Raw genomic sequence first — 19,931 nt, 5'->3', positions numbered from 1 at the left:
CACAGAGCACAGAGCCTCCTGTGTCTTGTTTCGGCAAGGACCACTAGCACCAAGAGTCCTCTTAAGAAAGGGCTAGCGAGGCCCTCGTCATAGGGTCCTTTTCCTCAGAAAGGGATGGTCCTCGACAGCTGGCCCGGCAGCCACTCGACTGAGGGAAACAGACCCTGGCTCGTCCACTTGAGCTGAGAAGTGGCTCAGCCAGACCCAAAGACAGCTAGCTGGACACAGGACAGCACCCTGGGGGGCAGGAGGCGGCCGTGTCCACAGGCCCTGAGGTGTGTGATGTCCCCACTGGCGGCCTGGCTAGGGAAAGGTGGGGTCTGCATGCGCCAGGAGGGGCTGCCCTCACCCCAAAGTGGATCCCAGAGGCCAGAGGCCAGTGTGGCCCAGAGAACATGCTGGCCGCGCCTGCCGACTCTGAACGCCAGCCCCGTGGGCCCCACCTGGGCTCACAGGCATTGCCCAAACGCACTCACCCCTAGTGTCTGAATGCCTCTCTGGGTGGGCTGGCCCAGTGGCCAGACAACGGGGCTGGGTAGACAGAGTCGATGGCCTCTCACTCTGTGATGGGCTCATGCTTTGACTTACCTCTGAAAAGCTGCTTCAAGAAATTACTTGAGAAAGGTGAGAGCGGACGGTGTGGCCGCCAAGCCTGCCCGAAACCCAGGGGACCCCGCCAGGCCCCCACGCCCCCTGGCACCCGGGGAACCCACCCTGGACCTGACTGCCCAGAGCAGCCAAGCACGGCCCGCTCCCCTAAGGCCTCGCAGCGCACCTCCAGGTAAGAGGAGACACGCTTCAGGTGTTGATTCGAAGCATGTGGCGTGGGCGCCTTGGCCTTGCCCCAAACCTGGGAGAAGGAGGCACCCCTCGATCCCCATCAGGAAAGGAGACGCCGTACCTTCGCCATAAGCCCACCCTACCTGGATGATGTCTGAGAGCTTCTGCAGCCCCGCTGTGTTGGTGAACGGCCCCATACCTGTGGGAGCAGCAGACGCTGGCCATCCCGCACCTCTGCCAGGGGAGACCCTGGACCCTCCGCCCTCAGGAGCCACAAGCAAGGTTGGCCTCAACCCAGTGTTGGTGTGGGGTGCGCCCTTGCGGGGGGGGGCAGTTCCCACACTGCTGCCAGAACGTCTCCGGGGGGTCGGTGGGATGAGAACAGGCTCTGTGCTCAAGTAAGGCTGAGGCTGCTGGGCCACCCCAGGGCCCAGGAGCACAGCAAAGTGACCGTCTGAGATGAGAACAAGGCCCCACCCAGCAGAAGTGGGCCCACGGTGCAGCCTCTGGGTGGACACAGGATGCGGGGGGCTCAGGGGAGAGGCTGGCGGGACCCGTGGCTCAGTCGCCTAGCAGGTGCCTCACCACTCTTCCCCTCCGGGGCTGACCAGGGAACGTGCTTTACAAAACACATGCCCGTTGAACGGCAGCGAGGCTTCAACACCCCAGGCAGAAAGGGGGATCTGGGGGCAACGTTCCTGCCTGGGGGTGCAGCAGGCTACAGTCCTGAGTCAAGGCCAGTGTGGGGGCCAAGGTGGCCGCGGGGCCCAATGGGGACTCACGTCCTGCCAGGTGCTGGATGATCTGGTCCAGGGAGTCGAGGATGCAGCCTTTGGTCTGAAAGGTTATCTGGGCTTCGGCAAACAGCTCAAAGATGTAGCTGCAGAGGACAGAGGCTCAGGCAGGGCCCGGGCCGCCTCCTGGGAGGAGGCCAAACTTCAGAGCCCTGAGTGTGAAGGAAAAGGCAAGGCCCCACAGGGCAGCTCTGGGAGACAGGTAAGCCCTGCCGTCTGGGCCGTGAAGGCCGAAGGGCCTGGAGCAGCTGGGAAGCAAGTGGGAGTCCCACAAGGCTCTGAGCACAGTGTGACAGATGGGCTCAGGAAGAAGGCAGGCAGCAGTGCTCCAGCACATTCTAGAACATTCCACACCTCGAGAACCTGAGGCTGGATCCCAGCACAGCTGTCAATTGTGCCCTGAGGAAAGCTACAACCGGCCCCAGGCCACGATCCCTCACCTGCCTTTAGGAAATAAAGCCAGGTGCCCTGGGCTGCTAAGACCACAGTCCTGCGCACCCCGGCCAGCCATCCGGGCCTACGGGCGGCCGGAAGAGGAGGCTGGCGGGAAGATGCGCACAGAAGCTCCTCACTCTGAAGGGTGGCTGCGCTGTCGCCCAAGGGCTGGGCCAGAGCGGGAGAGGCCGGGGCCAGGGCAGCTGGGCACTGTAAGGAGAACCGGGCACACCCACTGTCCTTTACCTCCCTGGCTTGGTGACACCACTCTGGTCCCCCGGCAGCTCAATGGCATCGATGGCCCCCTCCAGGCGAAGCAGGATCACTGTGGGCAAGGGGTCATCAGGTGCAGCCCGCCCGGCCACGCTACAGCGGGGGAGGGCAGCACTCACCCTTGAGCTTGGCGAGGTCTTCCAACTCCATGCGCAGCCCTGGGAGAGCGGCAAACGCACAGTCACTTTCTACCGCCACGCACCGCATCCCGGAGACAGGATTCGGGCCAGATTCCTGCCAGTTTCCCCAAGTCGTGGCGGTCTGGAGGTTCGCACAGACCAGTCCAACAGGCTCTGAACCCTTGCAGCCCGAACTCGGGCCAGAAGCAGCGGTGTGAGCTGGCGGTGTCTCACCTCTAGGGACACGGGAGCACACACACACTCGGATGCTCGCTGGAGGCCCAGGACAACGACCCAGCTACAAAGTGTCCCAGCGCCCGCATCGTGGCTCTTGCGAGATCAGATCTCCCGCGAGAGGAAACCAGGGCCGCTTGGAGACTTGGCTGGAGCCAGATGAGGGACGGGAAAAGCGTGGACAGGTGAGGAATATCCCAGTCTCCCTCAAGGCCTGGCGGGGCCACGCTAACGGCCAAAGATGGGACCCTGAGTTCAGGGAGGATGAGGCTTAGAGCAGACCATGTTGAAACACAAGTACCCACTGATGACATTAAAACTGCTGTCCTGAGGGGCGCCTGGGGGGCTCAGCTGGTTGAGTGTCCAACTTCGGCTCAGGCCACGATCTTGCAGTTCAGGAGTTCGGGCCCCGCGTCCGGCTCTGCTCTGACAGCTCGGAGCCTGAATCCTGCTCTGGATTCTGTGTCTCCCTCTCTCTGCCCCTCCCCTGCTCATTCTCTCTCTCTAAGAATAAATAAACATTAAAAAAATTTTTTTTCAACAAACAAAAAAATCCCCACTCTCCTGAGGGGGACAAGGGACCAATAAGCAGTCGAGAATAAACTCCCAAATATGAAAATTGGGAAAATAAAGGAAAACAAAAAAACAAGCATCTATTCTGCTTTTCCTATAAAAACAATATCACCAGGGGCATCTGGGGGGGGCTCAGTTGGTTAAGCACCTGACTCTCGATTTCGGCTCAGGTCGTGACCTCATGGCTTCATGAGTTCGAGCCCCACATCGGGCTCTGCGCTGACAGTGTGGGGCCTGCTTGGGATTCTCTCTCTCCCCCTCTCCCTGCGCCTCCCCATCTCTCTCTCTCAAAATAAACTTAAAAAAATTCTTTTTTAAGTTTTTAATTTCAATGATGTCCAACTTATCTTTTTTTGTGCTTGTTAGTTGGCGTCTTTTTTCCTAAGGTTTTATTTATGCACAAAAATCTCTACACCCCATGTGGGGCTCAAACTCACAATCCCGAGATGAAGCGTCACATGCTCTTCTGACTAAGCCCACCGGGCACCCCAGCTGGCATCACTTGAGACCACGGGCCTGTGTGCAGTCCCACAGAGGGACACCGAGGGGAACGGGCCCCAGGTGTGGGCTGTGCTGAGCGGCCTCCTTCCAGGGAGGACGGGGTGGAAAGGAGAAGAAACCAGGGGCTGCAAAGAGGCCCCGCACACAAAGGGGCTCGCCTGGCGGTCCCGGCCGAGGGTCCTAAGTCACACACAGCTGGCGGGACGGGACAAGGGCACTCTCCCAAGCCCGGGAGCCCCAGCACAGCCCTGAGAGAAACATCAGACGCATCTGATTAGGGCACACGCTGCAAAAGGCCTTATCAACCTTCCTCCCGACTGTCAAGGTTTTTCAAACTCAAGGAAAGTCTGAGAAACTCACAGACGAGAGCTGTCTGGGGGGGGGGGGGGGGGGGGGGGGCTGGTGTCACGTGGTTTTCCGGGACAGAACAAGGACATCACATGAAGACTAAAGATATCAGCCACTCCACACCCACAGCACAGCCCTTCCCAGAACAAAATCCACATTCCTGAAACAACTGAAAAAGCCTTCAATTTCACTCCCGGAAGGAAAGCAAACGAACAGCACACCGCGGCCCGGTCTATTAGACCGGCAGGATGAAAAGGCCCAACGTCGCATTCTGTGGGCAAGGCTGTGGGGACGCAGACCTCTGCCCACTGCCGGTGGGAGTGCAAACGGTCCCCTGCCACCAGTGATGAGGGGCCCAGGGTTCAACAGCCCAACAGCATGCTTCCCTGTCAATAGCAGCCCCGGATCCTGGAGCTGACCCTGAAGTGCATGTGCCATGTTGCCCTCACGGCGCCGTTTGTGATCGGGGGTGTTGGGAACGGCCTAGATGCCATACAGACGGACATGGGACATCCACAGGGGACTCAGGCAGCCGAGGAGGAGGGAGCCTCTGCAAGGGGAGGCCTTGGCAGGGCATGCTAGGAACGAAAGCAGTAAGGTGCAAACACACGTCTCCAAGGAGCACACGGCCCTGCGTGCAGGGGAGAAGAGGGAGGCAGCAACACACGCTTGTATCTGCTGCTTTCGTGGGGGAAATAAAGCCCAAAACAGAATAAACCAGAGACTGACAAGACACTTCTCGAGCAGACGATGACTTCTGGACCCACGTTAACATTTCAAATGCTCAAGAAATAGCAAAAGAGCGATAAAATCAACAGAGGGAGAAAAACGCGTAAGAAGTGAAATCTAAAGGAGAGCAAAGGAAGCGGAGATGATGATGAAACGACAGTGGAGCTGCAGGCACAGCCGAGCACCAGGGCACAGCATGTGGGCTGCACACCGGGGCCGACGACAGAACGGGTACGAGCGAGTGTTCGGCTCTGGCGAGGAAGCCTGCCGTTATCACGGATGCGTGAGCTGTTTAGAAACAACCGTCTGGGTATTCCAGGATAAAACAAGTAAGTGGACTATTGGGAAAAACAGAAGCCAGCTTTTTCCACTATCAAAGAAAGGATGGGGGTGGGGGGGCACCTGGGTGGCTCCATCGGTTAAGCGTCTGCCTTCAGCTCAGGTCATGATCTCACAGTTTGTGAGTTAGGGCCCCGCACTGGGCTCTGTGCTGACAGCTTGGAGCCTGCAGCGGCTCCTCTGTCCCCCCTCTTTCTCAGCCCCTCCCCAACTCGCTCGCTCTCAAAAATAAACGAACATTAAAAAAAAAATTCTAAAAAAAAAAAAAGCCCCCATGTTTATAGCAGCACTATCAACAATAGCCAAAGTATGGAAAGAGCCCGAATGTCCATCGATGGATGAATGGATAAAGAAGACGTGATGTATATATACAATGGAGTATTAGTCAGCGATCAAAAAGAATGAAATCTTGCCATTTGCAACTACATGGATGGAACTGGAGGGTATTATGCTAAGCAAAATCAGTCAGTCAGAGAAAGATAAAAATATATGACTTCACTCACATGAGGACTTTAAGACAAAAAAAAACAGATGAACATAAGGGAGGGAAACAAAAATAATATAGAAACAGGGAGGGGGACAAAACAGAAGAGACTCACAAATATGGAGAACAAACTGAGGGTTACTGGAGGGGGTGTGGGAGGGGGGATGGGCTAAATGGGTCAGGGCACTAAGGAATCTACTCCTGAAATCACTGTTGCACTAGATGCTAACTAACTTGGATGTAAATTTTAAAAAATAAAAAATACGATTAAAAATAAATAAATACATAAAAAGGATGGATCGGGGCTCCCGGCTGGCGACTCTTGACCTCAGGGTCCTGAGTTTGAGCCCCACACTGGGTGTCGAAATTACTTAAACAAATAAATAAAAACAAGACAAAATGGATGGGAAGACGGGGAGAAAGCGAGGATGAGACGCGCGGTGTCAGACAGACTGGAGCGTGTGCGTGAGCCCGCGACCCCGCACGCATGGGAAGGACGCTGCCCTGCCGCGCAGAGGAGCAAAGTCTTCCATGCGGGGAAATTCCAATTCAGAAATGAGCGGCATCCAGGGGTAAGAAGACACGTCATTTTGCAAACATTACGGTAATCGTTACTTCAGAGACGAATCGCGAACGGACGGCACAGATTACTTAGAAATTACAAATGGAAGAGCAGAAACTTCATAGCAGGAAAATCCGGCAGTCGTCACTTACCGAGTGATCAAAGTTGGCGTCACCAACAATGCACACACAGACGTGCCGAGCCTCGTCTGTGATACAAGCCCGAGGGCACGGCACTTGTGGGCGGTCCTGAACGGAGTCACGAGGGCACATCTCACACGTCCCAAGTGCAGGGCGTCCAACGTAACTAACCTTTCTCTTCACAGGTATCTAGGCCACAGAAGAGGACATCTGTCCAGACCACAGCTCTCAGGCCACAGAGACACGGCCACGGCGTGGCTCCCAGACCACGACATTTCCTCTGGTTGTGTCTCAGGCTACAGTGAGGACGGCTGGACAAATTCTTGGCAAGAGTGCACTATCGATGTTGGTCTCCCGATCAGACCAAGGCCACACGAGAGTGTCCTTGTTCTTGGGAAACAAACGCTGAGATCCAGAGTATCGGGAAGGATGCACAAAAAGAGATCATCCGTCCACAGAACTCAAATAGAAACAGGAGAAAAACAAAAGATGATTTTAAAAACGAAGACTAAATCGGAAGGAAAACCAAAGTGGACGCCTGCCACGGCGACTTCAGAGAAACAGAAGGAGAAAGGGGGCAATTTTTTACAAGTCAGGAAAGACACAGGAAAGACCTTGAGGCAGAGGAGGCTCTGAACGCGTCCCCGAAGAAGAAAACCGGAGCCCACGACAAGAGCTGAGTACGGCAGGCCAGGACACTTCCGCGGACGCAGCCGCGGACGCAGAGAAGTCTGAAACCACATGTTGGGGGGTCACGTCGCATGGCGGACACTGAGACACTATGACAAAGTCACTGCGCTTTAGAGAGTTCTGAGAGGACACAGGACTTGAAAATAAAAATCTCAAGATAACAAGGTTTAAGAAAAACATAAGACCACCCATCCAGATAATCCACTTCTAGGTGTCCTTGCAGAGAAACACGTAGCTGTTCACTCAAACACACGTGCATTCGGGCGTTGAACACAGCTCTGATTCAGCAGTTCTGATGAAGGGAAAATGTGAAACGGGTACAAACGGGCAGGGCTCCATGGGGGCAGACAAGCTCCTGTGAGGCTCAGGGACCTGGAGCCCGAGACCAGCTCAGGGGGCCTGCAGGGCCGCACCTGTCGTCATGACAACGCCACCCCTCAGCATGACACACAGTTTGCCTTTCCCCTCGGACGGACCAGCCTGGACGGACTTGGGAGACCTAGAAGACGATACATCTGTGTCGCCCGGCGTCGCCGGCACTACCTACAGCAGCAGCGGGAAATGAACGCAGCACGTGATGGGCGGCACCGCATCAGAGCAAAGGCAGAAAGTTACGGCCCAGCTACCTTTGACAAAGCCAGATTATTAAACAGATCTTTTTAACCGTAACACAATGCCACTCTTTCGATTTTTAAAATACAGTCGTTTTTTAAGAAAAACGTTCTTGGGGCACCTGGGTGGCTCAGTCGGTTAAGCGTCCAATTTTGGCTCAGGTCATGATGTCACGCACAGTTCCTGGGTTCGAGCCCCGCCTTGGGCTCTGTGCTGACAGCTCGGAGCCTGCTTCGGATTCTGTGTCTCCCTCTCTCTCTGCCCCTCCCCTGCTCGTGCTCTCTGTCTCTGTCTCTGTCTCTCTCTCTCTCTCAAAAGAAAGGAAGGAAGGAAGGGAGGAAGAGGGAGGGGAGCGGAGAGAGATAAAGAAAGAAAAGAAAGGAAGGAAGGGAAACAAAACATTATTTGTGTTAACATGCCACGGACTGACCCACGTTCTATAAAAAGATCTGTTCAATTCCTAACCCTTGGTCTCTGTGAGTGTGACCGTATTTGGAAACAGGGTGTTTGCAGATATGATCAAGTTAAGATGAGGTCACTGTGCACGACGGTGGGTCCTACTTCCGTGAACGGTGTCCTTACAAGAAGAGGGACATTTGGACACAGACACACGGGAGAGAAACCCGCGTGAAGACGCAACGGAGGCTGGAGGCTGGACAGACGCCCCAGACGCCTCAGGAGCCGACGTGTGGAGCCGACGTGCGGGCCTCAGACTCGGGCCCCAGGGCGGGGGCGGGGAGAGGGGGGTCCTGTTGTTCCAGGTCGCCCGGCTTATGGCATGTTGTTACGGGAGCCCTGGAGCCTCACGTAACGCGTAATGGCTCGTTACTCACAAGAACAAATACATCGTTGTGACCTGTTTAGTCTCCGTTCGTTTAGTTTCCATTTCTAATATAGTAATCGTCAATAAACATAACTCACGGGAAGACGAATCAGTAAGGTTTCTTCTTAACTTTAACTTTTTTAGGTTCAAGTTTTCATTTCCTTATTTTGGGAGGGAGTGTGCGCGTGAGTCAGAGACGGGCAGAGAGAGAGGGAGAGAGAGAATCCCAAGCAGACTGTGCACTGTCAGCACAGAGACCGATGTGGGGCTCAAACTCACGAACCGTGAGTCAGACACCTCACTGACTGAACCACCCAGGCGCCCAGAATTCAGTAAAGCGTTAAGAACATAAAGGTCCAAACCAAAACATTTGAGAACTTCTGTGCCAACCACACGAGCGCCGCTTACGAACCCTCCGTCCATCGGCGCGGGGCTGTGGGCGAGCCAGCGGAGGCCTGACCGAGAGGGCAGACGCTGGTGCCCTGGGCAAGAAGGGCGCATGGAGCCCGCAGGGGGGCCTCTGCTCCCTCTGGAGACTGTTCAGTCTCCGGTCGCAGAGAGGAAGCTCCAGCTGCCCCCGCCGGCACCCCGAGCCCGACGGCAGGACGCGGCGAAGCCTCTGGAGACGCCGCCGTGCAGAGCGCAAACGTCCCAAACCTCTAGCAACCAGGCAGGGGAGGTGCCTACGGCAGAGCAGTCCTGCTGTGACCTTGTCAGCCGCTGACAGAGGCCGCGGAGCGGATCCACGCCAACTAACCGTGGCCACCACACACGTGCACGTCCAGCACAATTACCCTCGTGTTCAGGAAAACACCGGGAGGGGACTGTGAGGAGAGTGAGCCTCATACGAGTAACGCTAGCGGGTCTTTGATAAATGACGTACTTCACAGTTAACACGTGCAGTTTTCACTTTTATACAGTGGAGTCCGTACCGCTGGGAAACTGTGGAAAGGTCTTCAGAGAATGAGGGAACGGTCAGCGGGCACCCACCCCCTGCTCCGTGAAGCCCGAAGACCCTCCTAGCATAATTCATCTTGGGGCGCCTGGGGGCCCAGTCAGTTAGGCGTCCGACTTTGGCTCAGGTCAGGATCTCACCGCTCACAGGTTCAAGCCCCACATCAGGCTCTGTGCTGACAGCTTGGAGCCTGGAGCCTGCTTCCGATTCATCTCTGTCCCTCTGCCCCTCCCCTGCTCCGGCTCTCCCTCTCTCTCGCTCTCAAATGTAAAACGCTGAAGAAAAAAGCAGTTCACCTTGTCCCCAGACGACTGAAGAAGGCGCTGGGACCGGAGACCACCGGGCAGCCCGTCTCGTCTCTCGTCTCCCACCTGCAAACTCACCTGAGGCGGCAGAGTCCGCACTGAAGTCCAAGTGGAACTCGCCCTGCTGTGCCACCTTGGTCTGCTCCTCCAAGACCCGGTCTATGGCGTCCAGTCCAGAAGCCACGTCATGGGGGGTCAGGTCGAAGGATGCCGACTCCTCACACACCTTTTCCTGAGAGACCAGCAGACACGCTACAGCCAAACGGGGCAGGGACTCGGGGGTCCAGGAAGCCAAGGTGCGGATGAGGGTACAGGAAGCAGAGGCCCCCCCCCCCCCCGCCAAAGTCCCCCCTCCACGGTCTCTAAGGCCAGGTCACAAACTGGTCCAAAGATGGCCATCCAACCACACGAGTGTCTGAAACTTCGTCAGCAGAAAATTTCCCATTAGAATATAGATTTCTGGGGGCACCTGGCTGGCTTAGTCAGAAGAGCATGCGACTCCTGATCTGAGGATTGTGAGTTCAAGCCCCAAATTTGGTGTAGAGATCACTAAAACAAAATAAACTTAAAAAAAAAATAGAGAGGGGCGCCTGGGTGGCTCAGTCGGTTGAATGACCGACTTTGGCTCAGGTCATGATCTCACGGTTCGTGGGTTCTAACCCCATGTCGGGCTCTGTGCTAACAGCTTGGAGCCTGGAGCCTGCTTTGGATTCTGTGTCTCCCTCTCTCTCTGCCCCTCCCCAACTCATGCTCTGTCTCAGAAATAAATAAACACTAAAAAAATTTTTTTTTTTTAAATATACATTCCTGGTTTTCCTCAAAAGTTCTATCCGGCCCACTGGACCTATCGTCCCCCATAACAACGCCTGGAACCAAGCAGAAGCTTGAGAGTGGCCACCACTGTCCCAGGACGCAAGGCTCCAGAGCACCCAAGTGGCCTTCCTCCAGTGCCCTGGCCAAGGCCAGCCATTCCTGGAAACACAGGCCCTGAGTGGGGGTCACAGGAACGTGTGAGGCAGGGTGCAGGTGAGAGAGAAGGGCCAGGAGGTGGCCTCTTTGAGCCGAGTCTGGTTATGGCCACCAACGGGGAGCATCAGGCCAGGCGTCCACCGAGAGACAAAGAGAACAAAACAGACGGGAGGGGGGTGCTGGGGGGGATTCCAGGTGGAAGTGGGCCACGGGGCCGGCCGGTGTGCCTCGCCTGGGGCTCGGAAAGGTCTGCGCTGCTCTCCGCAGGAAGGCGGCAAAGGAGAGGTGTGGCCAACGGCCACCCAACTACTCACCACATTGTGAGCTTCGTCGAAAATCACAACCGTCCCCTTCAGGTCAATGCTGTGCGCCCGGCGGCTCTGCACCAAGAGGGGAAGGACGCAGGGCTGGAGCCAAGAAGCACGAGGCAGGCAGGGGTGGGCCGGCCCTCCCCCTCCTCCCCAAGCGTCACCACCGCACCGCCGGAGCCGCGGGCAGTCCCCTCCATTCCACCCACCCCCCGCTGAGCTGGACTTCAGGTGGCCCTTCCGGCGACACACACGGCACGAGGGAGCAGGTACGCGACCCCACACCGCGCTCGCCACACAGCCGAGGTACGGAGAAGGCGCAAAGCGGGGCTCGGCCTAGCGTTCCCTCGGGGTGGGACGGGGTGACGTGGGTGGGGTCTAGGACTAGAACGTCTGTGTCTCCACTGCAGCTGACGTTTCCATAAACAAAGTGCCCGTTTTAAGTGTGTGGTTGGGTTTTGACAGACGCGAGCACCGCGGCTACTGTAGCCACACCCGCCTGCTGCCCTGAGGAAGGGCCTAGTCTCAGGAACTGAACGAGCAAAGGCCCCGCCGGCCCCTGTGAGGCCAGGGACACCCGCTGACGTCAGCACTCGGCAGCCACGCGAGCAGACGGCTCACCTTGGCGTCCAACAAGTAGTTGTACGGCATGAAGATGATGTCAGCCTGCTGCTTCAGGTTCCGAGACAGGTAGTACGGGCACAGCCTGTGGGGAGCAGGGAGGTGGCGCCGTGAGCACCACAGAGAGGGGACCGGGTCTCTGGAGGGGCTCCTGCTGCGGGGCAGGCGTGAGGAAGGAGCCCTCGGGCTGCACGGGGCCCAGACAGGAGCCGGAGCCTGGGGACGGTGGGAGGGCCCACAACTCACACCTGAGTCTTTGACCAGGGACTTCGACTGGGTCACCGATTGAAAATTCCACATAAACAGGGGCTCCTGGGTGGCTCAGTCGGTTAAGCGTCCGACTTTGGCTCAAGTTACGATCTTGTGGTTCGTGGGTTCAAGCCCCGCATCGGGCTCTGTGCTGACAGCTCAGAGCCTGGAGCCTGCTTTGGATTCTGTGTCTCTCGCCCTCTGTCCCTCCCCTGCTTACGCCCTCTCAAAAATAAGTGAATGTGCGTTAAAAAAAAATTTAAAGCAAAAAAAAAAATAATAATAAATTTCTACATAAACAAAAACCCCAATGCTATTCCTGGGTACAGAGCTGAGGCAGTCAGAAAGAAAACGCTGAACCCCATCTTAGCACAACTTGGAGCCCTGAAGCCGTAGGAGGCTGATACATACGGCAGAGAGGCAAGCATGTTCTGTGGGAACGGGCCAAGTGGGGAGGGCAGGTGCGCTGCCCACCGGCTGCTGGAAGCCACAGTGCGTCCTCCAGGAGGCCAGAGCTGCCGTCAGCACGGCGGTGACGGCTTCCCTGCCTGTGCTCCTCAGAGACGCTTCCGTTTTTCACACTGAGCAACTGTTAGCTTTATGACCAGTCGAGGCAACGAGGACCACGGCTCATGGTGTCCTGCCAGAACCCGCCCGGAGGACGCGGTGGCTGCTGCCTGGCTAGGAGGGGTCTTACTTGTGCTTGTTCCCACTTTTGACCAGGTCTTCAATGTCCAGGATGGAGGTAGTCAGCTCCTGCTCCAGGCTCTTCTCTGGGGAAAGAGGCAGGAGTAAAGACGTGCCCTCAGGCCCACTGAGTCCCCGCAGACCCCAGAGGGACGCCCAGAACAGCATGGCTCCCACATAGTGAGCAGTGGCCACGGCCACCCCAAGACTCTCCCTCAGGGCAAGACGGGGGCACCCCCCCCCCCCCCGCCAGGGACTCACCAGAGAGAACTCCTGCCCTGTGAGCCTGAGGGTCACCTGGGAAGGACCCCAGACCTTAAGCGATCCTTAGGGAGCCCTGCCCTGTACCTCAGAAGGTGGCTGCTGGCCTGAGACGCATAAATAGGAGAGGGGACCCCTGGGAACTTGGGGGTTATGGGGCTGGAGGGGGTGCACAGCCCCACAGCCCGTCACCACCATCCCAGACACTCTCGAGGCCGTGCCCTGGGGGCATCTGTCTTACTAGTAGGCTTCAGTCTGGCACCAAGTTGCTTTCTCTCCCCGCCCCCACCCCCAAACGTCAACAGTGCAGGAAGCACAGAGCAGAGGCAGGGCAGACAGGAAGGATGGGGCGCCCCAAGGCAGAACCCACCTGACAGACCCAGGGCCCCTCCCTCGGGATAGCAGCCCATAAGCACCACACCCTGCTGGCTGTCCAGGTGGCCCAGGGCAGAAAGGTGCTCCAGAAGGGGCACAGGACCTTCCCAGGGCCCCAGGAACCCTCTGGGGAGCTGCTTTAACCCGGCCGCTCGGGAGCCCTCGCCCAGGCTGGCAGGACCAGGGCTCTCCTCTAAAAAAAACACCCGAGGGCCCCAGGGCAGCCTCCTGTGGAACTGGGCTCCTGGCTCCCGGCCCCACTGTGGCAGGTACCGGGCCCAGTCCACTGCAGAAGCCGGAACACAGTGACCCAACCCCGAAATGGCCCCAGGGACAGCAGGGAGAGAAGCTGCAAGCTGGCACCGCCACAGCAACAGAGCAGCCAACCACAGGCTCCGTAGCAGGCCAGCCCGGAGCCCGGACACCTTCCTGGGGCAGGGGTGTGGGTTGTGAAGGGGTCCCAGCCAGCGCGGACCCCGGCACGCAGATGCCGTGGGCGGCCAGCAGGGCCCTTCGCCTGCTTCCCCAGATGCAGGCCAGGCAGCACTCCGGCTCCGCACCTCTCTTCCTCCTACACGTGCCTCTCCTCCTCTCAGACCCCTCCTGCAGTCTCTGCTCACTCTCCCCAGAGCTGGGCAGCTTCTGGGAATGCCCCCTCACGTCCCACGGCAGGGCAGAGGAGGCTGAGACACGGACCTCGGACAGGGCGTGCGGCAAGAACCAGAGCGAGACGCGGAGGCTGGGGATCAGGGGAGGACCGATGGAGGCTGGAGCCAGCAGGGCAGATGGGACGGCACCCACACTCTGCCGTGCAGGGCCGGGGAGATCGTGGCGGGGGGCGTCTGCAGCCCAGAGGACCAGCACACGCCAGCTCCAGCATGGACTCCGCTTTGGGCTGAAAGTGCCCCGCAGCTCCCACCACCCACCTCTGGACTCCTGACGCATCCCTGCTCCAGCACCCACCAGACGAGGTAAGGGATACTGCAGGGGGGGACGGTGCAGGGGGGGACGGTGCAGGTGTGGACGGTGCGGGGGGGACGGTGCAGGGGTGGACAGTGCAGGTGGGGATGGTGCGGGGGGGACGGTGCAGGGGGAGACGGTGCAGGGGGGGATGGTGCAGGCCTGGATGGTGCAGGGGGGGGGGGCGGTGCAGGGCGAGACGGTGCAGCTGGGGACGTTGGGGGGAGGACGGTGCAGGTGTGGACGGTGCAGGTGGGGATGGTGCGGGGGGGACGGTGCAGGGGGAGACGGTGCAGGTGGGGATGGTGCGGGGGGGACGGTGCAGGGGGGGACAGTGCAGGTGTGGACAGTGCAGGGGGGACGGTGCAGGGGAAGACAGTGCAGGTGGGGATGGTGCGGGGGGGATGGCGCAGGGGGGGACGGTGCAGGGGGAGACGGTGCGGGGGGGACGGTGCAGGGGGAGACGGTGTGGGGGGGGACGGTGCAGGGGGAGACGGTGCAGGTGGGGATGGTGCAGGTGGGGACGGTGCGGGGGGGACGGTGCAGGTAGGGACGGTGCAGGGGGAGACAGTGCGGGTGTCGTCGGTGCGAGTGTAGACAGTGCAGCTGAGAAGAAGTGCAGGTGAGGGCTGGAGAGTGGAGAGCTGACCCACAAACAGCTGTGGGAAGGTGGCGGGGACAGTTCCATCAGGAGCTGTCAAAGGTTGTGGCACGTGAACAGGGTACCTGCACGCCACCCTCTTTGCCTGGAATATGGGGAGGGAAGTCAGGGCGGCCACAACAGGGTAAAACAGAGAGGACGCCATCAGGCCTCACGAGCCTGTCTGCAGTGCCCACGCAGAAGCAGAACTGAAGGCGGAGGGCTGTGAGCAAAAGGTAAGTAAGGTCATGGGGAAACGATGCCGTCAGAGCGACCCCAACACCCACAGCCCTAACACAAACAAGTCGGTCAGCAGTCTCCGAACCAGGGCCAGAGCCGACACCGGGCCACGGGGCCAGCGGCTGCGCTCGTCTGAGTCCCCCGTAGGCCAGGCTTGTGCTCGCTGCCGTTCCAAGGGTCTTCGGTGCCACCAGACCAAACAACACGGCAAACGAGAAGGTGGCGCAGAGCGAGCTCCGGGAACGGGGCCCAGGGATGGCAATTACTGGGGGGTGGGGGATCCCCGGCTCCCGCCCCCAGGAGCAAGCGTTGCCCTGGCATGCTGGGTGCTCCAAAGCACCACCACTGTCTTGTGATTGCTCTCGGGCCCATGTCGCCTCTGTGCCAGAATCTGAGTCCCAACCCAGAGGCAAGAAACAGGGACCCCCCCACCCCCCACCCACACACAAGCCACAGAGCTCTAGCTGCAGACAGGAAACTGTAAAGGCCACACCCCAAAGAAGCCCCTCTGCCATTGCTTTTGGTTCCAGAAGTCCTTGACAGGTGTGAGGGGCAGCCCCACTGTGGAAAAGCAAAGATCTGACAGATTTGGAGTCAAGGGCACCAGCGCCAGCCCTTCACTCTGGGCCCGAGGAGAGGAAGCAGTATGCACCAAGGCCGTGGGCACCTGCACATGCACCCATCGAGCCACACTAGGGCCAGCTGTTGTCATGACCCTGTGCCAGTCACTTCAGCCACCTCTGGGAGAGGCTGCCCACTCCCCGACACAGCACCAAAGGACAGAGCACTCCCAGGACTCAGGGGAGCCACGCTCTAAGGACACATGCCGAAATCAGAAGGAAAAGCCGGTGGAGTTCGGGAGACCACGTAGAAGCTTCCAGAACCCCCTCCCCGAGCTAACTCCCCCAGAATGAGCCGAGACTACGTGTGAAATGCTATCTACCGGGAGGCTCGCCAGAGGCCCAGCGCCCAGGGCTTTTGCTGGGGGCTGGTCACGTAGGCAGCCCTGGCTGGAGAGCACCCCAATTCCAGATTCTGCTCAGCATAAACCATGTTGTTTGCACCAACAGTTTAGGCCCTGAGAGCCCCTACCAGGGAATGGTGAAGCCCTGAAATCCCAGTTCCCAGACCGCAGCAAGGCCAGCCTTGCCAGGAGGTCCCTCTGGGATGGAGGCCTCTCCCGCCCCGGCGTATGAGCCGTTCTGCACATGACCCAGGGCAGGCCCGCGGCCAGGAGACAGTGCTCGGACCACTGCCCCTCACTGAGCCCCCGCGGCCACTCTGGAGCCCGAAGGGGAGAGCCAGCAGGCCACGAGGCCTAAGAGGCTGCACGTGCTCCAAGCCCACCTGGCTGTACGCTGAGCGAGCAGCAGGAGTGGCTTCCACGAACCCCCTCTCACCTTCCACGTTGTTGTAGAAGTGACAGGAACGACTGGCCACCTTTTTCCGGCACAAGTGGATCTGGGAAAAAGAGGGAGCGGGCCCGGCGGGCATGTGGTCAAGAAAGGACAGCGCACCGGGCCAGCCAGGGAGCACCCTGCCCGATGTGTGGAGAGCGAGTCCTGTCCCAGCCCTGCCCCCACCAGCTCTTCACCGGGCTGTCCCGCGCGGGCACAGCCGAGGGAAAGAGCCACCCCAGGAGCCCACCTGCATGTGGTTACTCTCCTGCTTCTTCACCTCGGGGTGGATACACAGCTGCTCCCGGGAACCCAGCACACATACCCTGGGCCTGGCAGAAGAGAGAGCCGTGGGGTCCAAGAACCAGAGGGCACCAGCCCCCAGCGCCATCCGGCAGCAAGAGCATGCGCTGTGGGGGGCACGGCGGGAGACAGAGCTCACTCACAAGAGGGAGTGGCTGGGGCCAGAGCGGACCCCAGGCTTGGGCGGCACTCTCTCTGCTGCATCGCCCAGAGTGAGCAAGGAGACAAGGCAGGGGAAGCGGGGCAGACGGAGGAGACCCCACCTACTCTGTGCTCCCCCACCCAGGAGGCTGGGGCAGGACGCCAGGACCCCCGCAGCTGTGCAGGGCTCCGACAGAGGCAGAGCCGCCCCCTTCACGTGCCTGCCACGGTGACCCGCGCCCGCAGCTGACACCACACGGCTTTCCAGGACCTCAGGCTGCCGCTAACCCAGCCGCTTTCTCATAAGCAGTGGGCAGCAGGGTCAGCCTGGCCCGCACACGGCCCTGGACGCGGAGCAGACAGTACCCTCCGGGCAGGGTCCAGGCAGAATGCCACCATCAACCACCTGGCCAAGGCCAACCCCCCGTAACTCCGAGGCAGGGGTGAGTGCCGCCTGGCCCTACCGGTAGGAGGTGCTCCGAAGCTCGCTGATGACCTGAGTGAGCTGCGAGTGGGTCCTGGAGGCATAAATGATCTTTGGGACGTCCGAGTAGCAGGCTGCCCAGACACAAGGAAGCAGGGCAGGTCACAGTTCCAGCAGACAATGTTCTCGCAGGCTGTTAACCCAAGGGCACGTGGCCAACTCGACCCTGCGCACCCAGCCCCGGGAACGAGCTATGTGGCTGGCCGCGGTGTGAACACATGGGTCCGACCTGAGGCTCACGGCCAGATGCTGGGAAAGAACGGAGCAGCTACGATGCTCCTTGTTCAGCCCTGCACCAGAGCCTCACCTGCCCACTCTGTCCCCGCGTTTCTTCTCTACGGAGCCCCAGAGCGGCCGAGAGGAGCCTCACCTGTGCTGTCCCCATCGGAAGCGGCAGCTCCCCAGGACAAGGTGTGATTGACAAAAAGCCCTCCCTGCGCCCTCTCGGCGATCTTGCGGGCAGAGATGGTGTCACGGAGGTGCTCCCGCCAGGCCAGCGTGGTGCAGAGGAGGCACAGTGTCTTCCCCGTGCCTGTGGGGCTCTCCAGGATGCCATTCACTTTCTGAACGGGGTCAGGAACAAGGTCACGGGGAAGCAGGGAGAGGCAGTGCAGACCACACCGCCCACCTGACACTGGTCTGGGGCAGTTCTGTGCAGGCAGAGCCCACCCAGCAGGTGGCGAAAGGCCTGGGGAACAGTGGACAACGGGACAGTGCTTCCACTCTCAAACCAAAAGCCGAAAGCTACCGGGTTAATTCAGCCCTCATTAACAAACAGCTTGCAGAACATTACCTAAAGTATTTTTCCGCGTAACATAAGTAGTAAACTGACTAATTAGGTTCCGAGTCTCGAGACAGAAGACTGTTCTGCGACTTTGCATGCAGACGTTCGCACTGTGTGAACAGAACCTGACGACCTATGTAGACCTGCATGGACAGGCGGGAGCCCGAGCCGCAAACCCGGAGACACCCAAAGGCACATCAGCAAAGCTGTGCCCCTCGCTCCCGGGACTGGGCACCAGGCTCCTCACTGCAGGAGTCTGTGTCCAGAACAGCAGTCAGGAGCCCCTCAGGGGCTGGGAGCTTCAGGAGGGTGTGAGAGAGCCTACCAAGAAAGCCAGCAGGAAGCAGCCCGCACCCCTCCAACTTTCCTGCACACCCCTGGGGTTTGAAGACCTTCCAAAATGACGGTTGGGCACTGACTATCCCTCCATGTGGAAATACTTCCCCTGGATCCCCAAGTGGGCCTCAGGGTGCTCCCAAGCCTATGACCTCACGACTATCCTTCGGAGTGAAAAGTGTCTTTTTCCGCCTACTTCCCTATCGTCTTTCCAAGAACCCCAGCCCCATTTATGACTGAGTCCTGTATCCAGAGGGAGACCTCATTCCCGGCAGGGCCCAGCAAGAGTGAACAGGAAGGTGGACCCACTCCCAGGGCACAAAGCCCCCCATCTGCAGCCGTACCTTCTGCAGACACTCCAGCACCTTGCTCATGTACTCCTCCTGGCATTTGTACGGCTGGAAGGGGAAGTCCACTGTCACGCCATTCAGGGCTATCTTGGGCATACTGGCCTGTTCTCAGGAAGGCACTGAGGCTGGCTGATATGCAGGCTGTGAGACAAAACCCCTCCGAACATCTCAGGATCTCCGCCACTGCGGGTAAGTGATGCCAGCCAGCGGCGCTGGGACGTGACCCTGCTCCCAGCAGGAAGCCCTATGGCAGAGACGGCAAGACTGCTTATAGCAGGCCTTTCTGGAGTGCTAAGCCACCTCACCTCCCCCCTGCAAGGTCAAAGGCAAGCCTGTGATGTCCTATCATAAGGAGCTCGGGAAGATGAGGAACCTACACGTCAGCCCTGCCTCGTTCTCCCGCCCCGCGCAGCTGGGTCCTCCTCGGGGAGAGTCGGCCAGACACACAGAAACGACGAGAGCTGGAGCCCGGGGGCAGTCCCACAAGCTCCGCCTGCAGTAATTCACTTAGCGCCAGCGGAGCTGGAGAGGCCAGACCCCCGGCTTGGGCCGGCCTCAACGTCCAGTCCCAGTTTCGCCTGGACACTGGGGCTAACGGACAATTCACGTAAGCACCGAATGACGGCCCTCCCTGCAGAGCCCGGCCCGCAGGGGAACCACCGCCCGCGAACCGGCTCCGCGCGGCGCGGGGCGCAGGCCACGAGAACAGGAAAACTACCGGCCCCAAAAGGCCGCGCGGCAGAATGGCCGACGCGCGGGCGCAAAGTGGCGCGGGGCCTGCCGGGAGCTGCAGTTTCGGGAGGCGCCGCTCGGGTAGAAGTATCTGTTCCAGGGTCTGTGCGACTCACGGCCCAACTTGTGTCCGCGGGGAGCCTTGCACGACCCGGGGTCCCCAGGAATTTACCCCAGTTTACCGAGGCACCGACACCGCGTCTCCTCCGCCGTCAGCCGGTTCGGACTTGGCGGGCTGAGGCGCGCAATCGTCACTGAACGCGCTGCACTTCCGTCCCTAATTCCGGTCCGCTGCGCGTCGCTCCCGCGGAAACAGTTCCGCTGCGGAGGGGTCCGCGCGCTCGGTTCCAGGCCCCACCCTGCCCCCGCCGTCGACCCTGAGCCTGGGGAACGGCACC

The 19,931-nt window shown here is 59.3% G+C and overlaps 1 protein-coding gene across 10 annotated transcripts in view; it reads right to left on the bottom strand.

The window, feature by feature from the left end:
* Window positions 1-19,931, bottom strand: part of RTEL1 (regulator of telomere elongation helicase 1) — a 31,894-nt gene extending 11,963 nt beyond the window's left edge. For 3 of the 10 annotated variants that reach the window (XM_078443852.2, XM_081795407.1, XM_081795411.1), the window contains exons 1-14: window positions 19,179-19,620; window positions 18,796-19,045; window positions 17,702-17,894; window positions 17,312-17,405; window positions 16,654-16,735; window positions 16,407-16,467; window positions 12,541-12,616; window positions 11,595-11,679; window positions 10,980-11,045; window positions 9,688-9,928; window positions 2,402-2,440; window positions 2,256-2,334; window positions 1,563-1,660; window positions 924-979 (exon numbers count right to left, since the gene is read on the bottom strand). In XM_078443852.2, coding sequence (XP_078299978.1) covers window positions 924-979; window positions 1,563-1,660; window positions 2,256-2,334; window positions 2,402-2,440; window positions 9,688-9,928; window positions 10,980-11,045; window positions 11,595-11,679; window positions 12,541-12,616; window positions 16,407-16,467; window positions 16,654-16,735; window positions 17,312-17,405; window positions 17,702-17,894; window positions 18,796-18,897 — 1,272 coding nt within the window. In that variant the 5' untranslated portion in view covers window positions 18,898-19,045; window positions 19,179-19,620. Of the gene's footprint in view, window positions 1-923; window positions 980-1,562; window positions 1,661-2,255; window positions 2,335-2,401; window positions 2,441-9,687; window positions 9,929-10,979; window positions 11,046-11,594; window positions 11,680-12,540; window positions 12,617-16,406; window positions 16,468-16,653; window positions 16,736-17,311; window positions 17,406-17,701; window positions 17,895-18,795; window positions 19,046-19,178; window positions 19,622-19,705 lie in introns of those variants that run through there. The other 7 variants (XM_081795410.1, XM_081795413.1, XM_078443853.2 and 4 more) reach the window with 6 other exon arrangements.

Source organism: Panthera onca, chromosome A3, assembly GCF_046562875.1.
Source record: "Panthera onca isolate mPanOnc1 chromosome A3, mPanOnc1 haplotype 2, whole genome shotgun sequence".
Lineage (NCBI taxonomy): Eukaryota > Metazoa > Chordata > Mammalia > Carnivora > Felidae > Panthera > Panthera onca.
This window is presented reverse-complemented; position numbering and strand designations above follow the sequence as displayed.